The sequence below is a fragment of the Cyprinodon variegatus genome, unplaced genomic scaffold (assembly GCF_000732505.1).
Source record: "Cyprinodon variegatus isolate N-32 unplaced genomic scaffold, C_variegatus-1.0 Scaffold839, whole genome shotgun sequence".
NCBI lineage: Eukaryota > Metazoa > Chordata > Actinopteri > Cyprinodontiformes > Cyprinodontidae > Cyprinodon > Cyprinodon variegatus.
The window spans coordinates 254,508-264,153 of NW_015151292.1; the positions used below are offsets into that span (position 1 = coordinate 254,508).

Consider the following 9,646-nt stretch of genomic DNA (forward strand, 5'->3'; position numbering starts at 1 on the left):
ATGTCTATTTTGCATTAAGCTGTGTTCATTAAATAAACATAGTGGATGAAACGGTCAATAAACTGACCATTTTTTACAGGCAACACTTTATAAATGGGACAAAAACATTATTTCAGTAAATTGATACTAAAGATGAACAGATCCGATACCTGTATCGGATATCGGCTCTGATATCGACTAATTTGCTGGATTACATAATATATGGTTAATTAATTTGACTGTTAAATCGCATCATATCGGATATGGGCTGATACTCAGCACAGGTATCGGATTGGATTGGGAGAAAATGGATCAGTGCAGCTGTGGTTGAAACATCAGCAGACCTGCTTCTGTCCTGGTAGTTACTCAGCTGCCAGCTCATTAAATGACAAGGCTGTGTGTGTATTTATTTTAAGCACGATGGTTGTGACATGGTCGCTCAGAATGGATTTTAATGTCAAACATGAATGGTCATTATAAGGTCTGAGTCAGCTATGTAAACACCAGGACTAAATGGGGTTTACCCCAATGTTTGCTGTGAGCTGTTGGCCAGTGGTGTAAAGCAGCTCTAAAAGAAACCAACAGCTCTTAAACTGGCAAATAAACAAAACATTTTATTACTCAGATATCCAAAATGGAAGAAAAGAAAATCTGTGAAGAGCTACTATTATACAATTAGGTGGTGATGGGGAAAAATTGTATTACAAATTTATCTTGGAAAATGTAATACCAATAGTGACATAGAGGCCTCACTATCAATACACTGACTTGTGTTCATCATGTGTCTGCTATCACATCATAAGCAAAACAACTACCAATAAACACCTAAACAGTTGGCCTCATGCAACATTTGTACACGCCACATCAGATTCAACAGACGTTCTTAACGTCAGCAAATGATTGTAACTGATTCTCTAAAATGGGATGGAGTCTGCCTGTGAGTTATGCTATGTTCAGGCCTCAAGTGCTGGAAGCAGCAAAAAAGCTTCTGTTGCTTCATTTTTTATGCTTGTACACTTTAAGGTCTGATGCTCCTAAAGTGCATCTTTAACGCTCCTGAAGCACGTCCAGTAAAGTGTGTTCAGATGCGTCTTCTGCTGCTCCTGTGTGCAATGGCAGAGAGCGGCTTTCCTATATTTGCTGTTATAAGTGGATAAAAACAAGTTTTAATAAAAAGTCCACCTGAAAACTTAATCTGTGGAGTCAGTTCATCAAGATTACGACCCTGCCTTCAAATATTATTTTGCTGTCGGAGCCGCTTAGACCCCCGTACACCGGCGGTGCTCTGTTCCTGTAAATCCCCTTCAATGACAGCCTCTGTCCCGGTCGTCTCTTGTGGGTTTTACGCTACCATTACTGTGCTGGAAGGCATTTTTCATGTATGCATTTCAAACTACAGGCACCAGAATAATAAAAGAGAACACATTATGCTGGCAGGTTTCAACATTTCAAGTTAATTTAGGCTTTAATAAACTGTTTCAGGGGAGTAATCATATTGATCTGCATCAGCAGTGCTGTGTCTGTCTCCCTGCCAGCTCCCACATCAGCTTCTCTAATTGGTCGATGTGGCGCGTCGAGCAGCAAAAGTTAATCCTACTCCAGCAGCTGCTGCTTCTAAAACATCTCCAGCGCCTCAGAAGCTTAGAAGCTGAAGAGTTGCTGCTTCAGCTGCTCAAATGCGTCAAGATGCGTTACTCCTGCTGCTCCAAACGCGCTGCAGGAACTTTTGATGTGTGTCAACCATTGAATTTCCATGTAAATCAGCTGCATGTGCTGCTTGTGCAGCGTGCAGTCTGAACGTAGCATAAGTCAATTGAAATGTATACAATAACTGTCTTGATAATGCCATATTAGGTCTCATATAAGCAGACGTGGGTCACATTTACATTTACTTCAGTAATAAAATTAACTTTTAGGAGAGTTTTACAGCAACTTATGTTTTTTATCTTTACTTCAATAAAAATAATTTAGTGTATCACTACTTTTACTTAAGTAAAATTTCTGTATGCTTCCTCTATTTTGAGTAACTTCACTTAGCGTTAACAAGGTTGTTTTAAACAACATGCAAGCTGCAGGCGTAGTGACCAACATTTCAACATTATACACTGATAAAATAATTATTTAGAATTGTGGATTAACATAACATTTAATTATGCAGGCTAAAAATAGTCAACACTTCTAAGTACAACAAACATTTTAATTTGGTTAAAAACTGGATTTGACAAACAGCTGACTAATTGAGCAAGACTCCTAGATGAAATCTAGAAAATGAAGAGAAAATTAGAAATAGGAACAAAATGATGAATGCGACATTTTCTCCTAAATCACTTGTATGAACAATCTAAAAACGAATTGTACATACAAACCGTTATTTCATGAGGCCCAGTGTTCATATTGTTTTTTTGTTTTTTTTAAATACCTCTGTAATATCTCTCATTGTGGCTTGAAAATATAAAAGAAAGCTATCCCTAACAACAGCCGTGAGAAAACATACAACCAGGAGATGGAAAAGATTATCAAGGGAAGTACTGGCACTTTTTTTCTTTTCAATCAAAGCCCTGTTGTGAGCAAACCTCCTGTTAACCAACATTATGAACATGTTTAATGAGAAAAATAAGTTAAAAATTGGTTTTAAAAATGAATCGAATTGTTATAAAGAAATTCAAAGACAGATGTTAATGCAGTTTACTGCCTCTTTAATTGACTGCCTGTGCTGGCCGTTCTTCTGGAAAGTACAATAAAAAAAGTGAGTTTACTGTATAAACTGAAGATGTTCATAATGTACTATGAGGTCCATCTGCTGATCCTAACAAGAATAAAGCCTTTAAAAAAATCAGACTTCCTTCTCGTTATCTAATGACTTACATTTATATTAACAACTCAAAATTTAAATCTTATCCTTTTTCTAAGACAAAAAGCTTTAGACTCAACACATACATGCAAATGCACATATATATAATTTACTTAATAGTGGAGATGACTCATGTGGTTATGCAACATGAGAGTTTAGCTTTCTTACAGGTGAGGACAAACCCTCACAGTCTGCTGGGGAAGGACACACTGGTTGTGGCTACATCTGCTGGAATCTGGTCTTTTAATTAAAAAAAGAGAGGCTTCTGAATACAATATATTTTAAACCACACTTTTGAATAAATATAACCCAAACCTAATGTTTTGGGGGTGGGTGTTTACTTTGTTGCTTAGCTGGTAGTGCATTATTCAAGAGGTCTGTGCCTCCCAAACCAACAAGACCGCTGCCCTTTTAAGACCACAGCCAATTCACTGACAGGATTGTGCTCAAAGTTAAAGGGACATTGTAATAGTTTAGTTTGTGACTATAAAAAAATTACAATCCGGATAAAATAAGGTAATAAACACTAAGATTCCCTGTGTGCTTTCAGTCATTTTTCAGCCTGAATAGAATTCCTGCACAATGATCAGACATAAAAAACCCTATGCTGCATCTGGTGGCATTAACACAGCTACTTCATAGAGACCAACTGTCCTGCAATGCCTCTTGTTTTAGTACAGTGCCATGCATGCACTGACACAAGATTATATTTGCTGCCTGTCTGGTTACAATAAAGCCAGCTCCTGATGTCTACAAGTTTCTGCCCACATCTTCTGTCAGAAAAATTCCAGTATCAACTACAAAAGCAAAGAGACAGCTGGCATTGTCCAAGACCAATTCGATCTACAGCAGCAGATGTTCTAGTGAATCTTTTTCAAGAGTCCACAAGCAGAGCATCAAGGAATAAAGAAGCATCACATTCTTTCCAAACCATAACAGGGAAAAAGCATCAAGGTAAGAAATATTTACATTTTTTTGGCAATGTGGCGATAAGAATAATTGTCCTAATGCCAAAAAGAGCCCAACAGATTTTGCATTCACAAGTGGAGCAGTACGGCTATCGCCATAGTGTTCCGCTTGATTTATGCATATAAATCTTTATTATAATTCATGCAGGGAGTATTGCAGATTATACAGACACTGCAATGTAAGTAGAACAGTAAGGAAAAACAGAAAAAAAGGAGAAAAGATGAAAGAAAGAGGTGATAAAAGGGAGATAATGATCTGCAGTGTGCTTCATCACCTGTAAAGAGATGTAAAAAGAACAGCACAACCAACAGATATAGTATAAGAGATACAATAAATTAACACCTTGATTCTACCGCTGAGGTATAAGTAGTATAATTGAATCTACCATGTATACTGCGGTAGCTGAAGATCAGAATATGGGCTTTCTGTATGATATATTTAAATTTAAGAAATAAAAAAAAGGCATAAGCAAAAATGAATCGGAATGAACGCAAATCAATCACAATCCGACAGGAAACAGGGTTGAGAGAGAAGGGGGGAAGCCTTGGGGCAAAGGTTGAGAGGCCAGGACTCAAACCTCAAACAATTGTAAAAAAAAAAAAAAAAAAGTGTGGGTCATTAATGCCACTAAACCACAGATAGATACCATGTATCTATGACTTTTTTGTTGGTAAATACTGGCTTTGATTTTTATGAGTTACTAAACTTTATAAGCTGCAAAATTTTTTATTTCTATAATTACATAAATGCATAGAGGCGTTTAAATACATAAAATGAAGTAAAGGGAACATTTTCAATTGTTTTAGTTTAGCAACATTCTATTGTAAACATCTTCCAAGATAGAAATCCTTGAGGAAACACTTATTGTGGTAATCTATGAAACTTTAAATGTTGCAGTCTAATATTTGCAACATTTACTATTTCTTTAAACCTTTATTTTTTTTTTCAGTTTAACCTATTAACAGTTGTAAGACCAGAGGAGAAAAATCTAACCCATCATGTTGACTCACCGTGCATTCCTTCTTCATCACTTTCATAATCCTCGCCGTCATCACTGATGAAGCCGAGCTCGCTTTCACTCTTTTTCTTGTCAGACATCCTAACCCCGCGGTGGCTGCTGTCTCAGCATGGCCACACTGCATGCGCCTGCAACACAGAGATCACAAGCAGCATGAGTAGTACGGGGTGAAATCTGTTAAATAACTACTACTGTATGCTGTGTTGCTTTGTGCCACCAGCAGAGGCCGTAATTGAAGAAAGTCAAAGTACAAATGTTTTTTTCCACACATTTAATTTGTCACAAAAATAGGTTACTTTTAATTGAGAAAATAGACCTCAGAATCTCATCTGTGTGGTCAGTTTATCAAGTATTTGCATACTTATTGATGCCTGCTTTCAGAGTTTGCAGAGTTGCAGAGCTCTGTACTGGCTGCTGCTTCAGCCAGGAGTAGGGAGTGGTGTTTCACAGCTACTGTAAGTTTGGCCGTTCATTCATTTGCTGTGAATTTCTTGAAAAAAAAAAAAAGTTTTAAAATGTTTTAAGAGAGAAAGTACACCTCAAAACTTCACATGTAGGAAGATTATCAAGATTGTGAGCCTACTTTCAAATATGATCTTAGTTTTCAAAGTGGTGTAGTCTAACAGACAGATCAGATGATTCACTAGTTAACCAACTGGCTGAATGCTCTTTTCCTTTTACCCAGGTTTTAACTCTAATAATTACAATTTCAACTAAAAAATACTTTTTTTTGTTTAAGCTGAAGATTTGATACAAAATGTACCTTGTTGTTTTTATAAGAAAAGAAAAATAAGTGTGCCAACAGTATTTAGTAGTCAATGCAATTATTCTTGCATTTGCAAACCCCACAACTCTATCCGTATGCAGATCGATAAAACATTAAGTTAAAATAATTTTGTAAACATTTCCTTCATATGGATGCAGAGTGACTTAATTAATCAACTGCATAACATTGAAGCTGGTAAGAAACTATTATTTATTAGTGGAAACAACAAAAACTTAAAAAAGATCAGTGCAATTTAAAGGGAGTTCTTCTGAACAGCTTCCCACTGGACTGAAGGTATAGTGCAGTTTTTTCCTAGGCTGATTAAGTAAATGTCCTGGGCCTTTCAGACTAATGGATCCAGAAGAACCACATTACAAAAGACTAGATAGTTAACAAGCTATCGTCAAATGAAGATGAAAGTTGTACTAAAGTTTAAAGTTTATACTTGCATCAGACATATGGACAGACGTTTTATTTTGGGTGCAATCATAAGCAGCTGAACTCATGTGACCATGCATGTGTGAGCCTGACATGAAGCCGGTCGCTTCAACTCAAGGCTAAAAAGACCAGCTGCCATATCTGTCTGATTATCCTCAGATTTTCTTTACAAAAATAATGGCTGGAACTAATGATCCAAATTTTTCTTCTTCCCCTTAAGGACTGTATGTGAGGTAGAAAACAGAGACAACATTCGTCAAACCTTATACACCGATTTACAACTTTAAAAGCAAACAATCAGTAGCTGAAATAAAATGATTCTTCTTTAACTTACCGGTAATCTCAATTTGCCTTCTGCAGCTTAGGAGGAAATTCATAGATAAACAGACCTGAAAGATTTGAAAGACCGTTTCTGAAGGAGAATAAAAAAGGTCAAGATGACCTACATATTGAGGGCGCCGCTACAGAGTAGATAGAAAAAAAAATAATACTCCAGGAAGGGGCATAAAGAGCCAGGCAATGAGCTCTCGTTTAAGGATGCATAAAAGCTTCACCCTCAGCAATAGAAAATTACACTCAGTTCAGTACTAAGATTTCCTTTGAACTTCTGCAAGTAATAAAAGACTGTGGACCCATATTTAAGGACATTTTAGCAAGATGTACACTAAAGTGTGCCTTGGTAAAAAAAAAAAAAAATGCTCATTTTAGAGAGAATTAAAACTAAGTCATACATAAATCACAAATCTTAACCATTAAGCAGTTGCAACCACTTTAAAGGCACCAAGGTTGGAATAATAATGAATTATGAAGTGTTTAGAGAAACTGATTTCTGAAAAAAACTACAAATTCTCAACATTTTACTTAATCTTGTGTCATTTATGATCGATTCAGGGTTTTGCTTTATTAAAATGATTAACAGAAGCATAGACAGTATCGCAGACAGGGTTATTCTTGACCACCTTGCATAACTTTATGCAGCAGATTACAAAACTTTCACCAAATCAAAGTTTTTTTATTTTTAAGATTTTGTAATACATGTTGAATGTGTTGGACTTTTATACTGCCACATTCTAATTAATGGAATGTGGCAGTATAAATAATGTACTATGTAAGACGATGTGTTCACTGCCAGTGTGAATAATGTATCTATTTACAAATCGTCCATGCAACGGGCCAATTTATAAACTATTTGACTTGGAAAATACTAAAGACAGTACTAACGGCACTTGAAATTGCAAAATGCTTCAGTCTAATGCAAAATGTATTGCAAAGTACTGCAATGACATAACCAGATGTTGTATGAATTAAGAAACAAGACAACATCAAATGTACTGAGAAGAAATTCTGTTAAATTTTACAGTAACCCGACTCTAAAATTTATATTTTTAAAAGCAAGGCACAAACAATTCTGGCAGACATATAGTATAGCTTGTAATTAGCAGTCAGAAACCGCATGACTCACTGCGATGAAGCTCTATGTGACCTTATGCTTTAAAGAAAGGACAGCAAAACTATTTTGTACATGAGATACATTAAACAACCCATTTCTTAACACAGCCATATAGCATTCTGCGTACAGTTGATGGTCTGAGTAGCTCTGTTTTCCTTAAAGCACAGGATAAATCCTTCTTCTTAAACATGACCTCTTTAACACTCCCAATATTAATCTACCCAATATCCCAAAAGCCCATTTCAGTTTTTAGGACATTGAACAGGTAGTTTTTTCAGCTATGGGTTAAGAACTTGTTTAATTACAGTTTCTTCCTTGTTTTCATACTTGCACATTACGTGAGAGACCCATAGTCATTATATAATACATTTCCTAAAGGTATATTTTTCCATCTCACAAAATTGAGATATATACTGTAATTCATTATTTGCTTCAGCTGCAGGTGGTTTTAATTTAATGCTTCTATTCAAATCAGTATAGCCTCAAGGGGACATGTTGCAGGGTCAGTTTTAAGTGGCTTCTGGTAATTGCTATGCAGAAAATGTTGGTTTTGTGTTCACTTAAAAGAAGATCATCTTTCTGGAACGTCTGCTTGGTTGTTGCTGAGAAACAAGGGATTGATTTTTCTTAAAGTAACAAGCCATACATATAAATGTTCTGCACTTGTGATAGTTGTGATTCAAGTTATATCCAAAAAAAAAACAAATTTGGTTATAATTAAGTACAGTCTAATTAAAATCAATTAAAAGATGTATTATTTTGTTAATCCTGTAGGTAAATCAAAAATGTTGCAAAGAGGTACATTATACGCATCTGGTCAAATAAATAATCTATAAGCAAAGCATTAACAGTCAAACACTCTTGGAACACCTTGGGCTTCCTTCGGAGGAACTGGAGAAGCTGTCTGTGGTAAAGAGAAATCCATGGGCATGTTGTGATTGCTGTTTGGTCCCAGTTCTTGTTAGGGTCTCTTTCTGTGTTTTTCTGGTGTCAGTGAGCTTCCTGTCACAGAGAGAACATTTCTAAATAAAGATGACTAGCTGGATATAAGGAGGTGAGGGATAATCTCTCTTTGCTGGATGATTACCCGCGATGGCAACCAGTGAACCTCAGTTCATCTCCAGTCTTCATGGAAAAGGTCTTACCTGTGTGCAGCAGTTCTCAAGTACCAATGATCTCAGATTTCACTCAAACTCTCCTGGACCGCTGAGATACAGCCTGCAAAGCCTTCTAAATCAAACCTCAACAGATCCTTGCTACCTTCCCTTCATCTCTCAAGTAAGCAAATTAAGCAGCCATCAGTTGTCTTCAACCAACTCCTTCCTGATCAGTTTGCTTTCTCCCTTCAGATCAACCAGAGTTCAACTGACTTTCTGCAGTTCTCCGCTTCCAGATTTTTGTTGCTTTTTGTAAATAAATGTTAAAATCCACTGGTTCTGTGTGATTCTGCTTAAGAGTAAAAAAAAAAAAAAACTACAAACAAATATGACAAATAAAGCAGAGATTGGCTGAGTGTGCGTTTGAACAATTTTTGAAAATATGACTTGGGAAACCTTGTCATTAGAAAATGGCTCATATTCAGAGGAGAAGAAACTTAAACCCATCAATTTCACCAAGGTTATTGCATTGATCACAACAGTTTTGTTAAAAAAGCCATTTGACTAGTCAAGTGGCTTTTTCTTTGTAGTCAGAAGAAAGCTTATATAATATAAAAAATAGTATCTTGAGGAATGAATGCAAAACATTTTCAGCTTTGAGGGGGTTAGTTTTTCTGTGTTTGACACCTCTCCATATACTAATCAGTTAATATTTAAAGGTTTTCATCAAAATTATTTATAACAAAATACAGCTACAGACTGTCTAGCTGCTGGCTAGAGTAAAGTACTGATAAAACATTGCATATAAATAATGGAATTTACTTTTTTTGTAATTCCTAAAAACTTATATAAATGTATACATTTTGATCTCTGGTTGCAATGTCGACACAAAAGCATTTTGCACCAATAGGAATAGTTGGTTGAAGTCACAGGAAATGGAGCTCAGGCTTTGCCAGATCCTAGTAGCTCGGTGATGGTGCTGAGAACTGGTTTCTTCTCTGTGCTGCATAGATCAGGTTCTAAGACAAAAAAGCTTGTGAGCTTGGTGCCGACTTAAGGAAGCAAAGGGGTTCAGAAG

General features: G+C 36.2%; 1 protein-coding gene across 1 annotated transcript in view; it reads right to left on the bottom strand.

Moving 5' to 3' along the window:
* The window catches only part of LOC107099134 (helicase ARIP4-like), an 84,589-nt gene that overhangs the window by 58,309 nt on the left and 16,634 nt on the right, over window positions 1-9,646 (bottom strand). Inside the window, exon 3 of the mRNA XM_015397134.1 lies at window positions 4,810-4,945. Coding sequence (XP_015252620.1) covers window positions 4,810-4,897 — 88 coding nt within the window. The 5' untranslated portion in view covers window positions 4,898-4,945. The remainder of the gene's footprint in view (window positions 1-4,809; window positions 4,946-9,646) is intronic.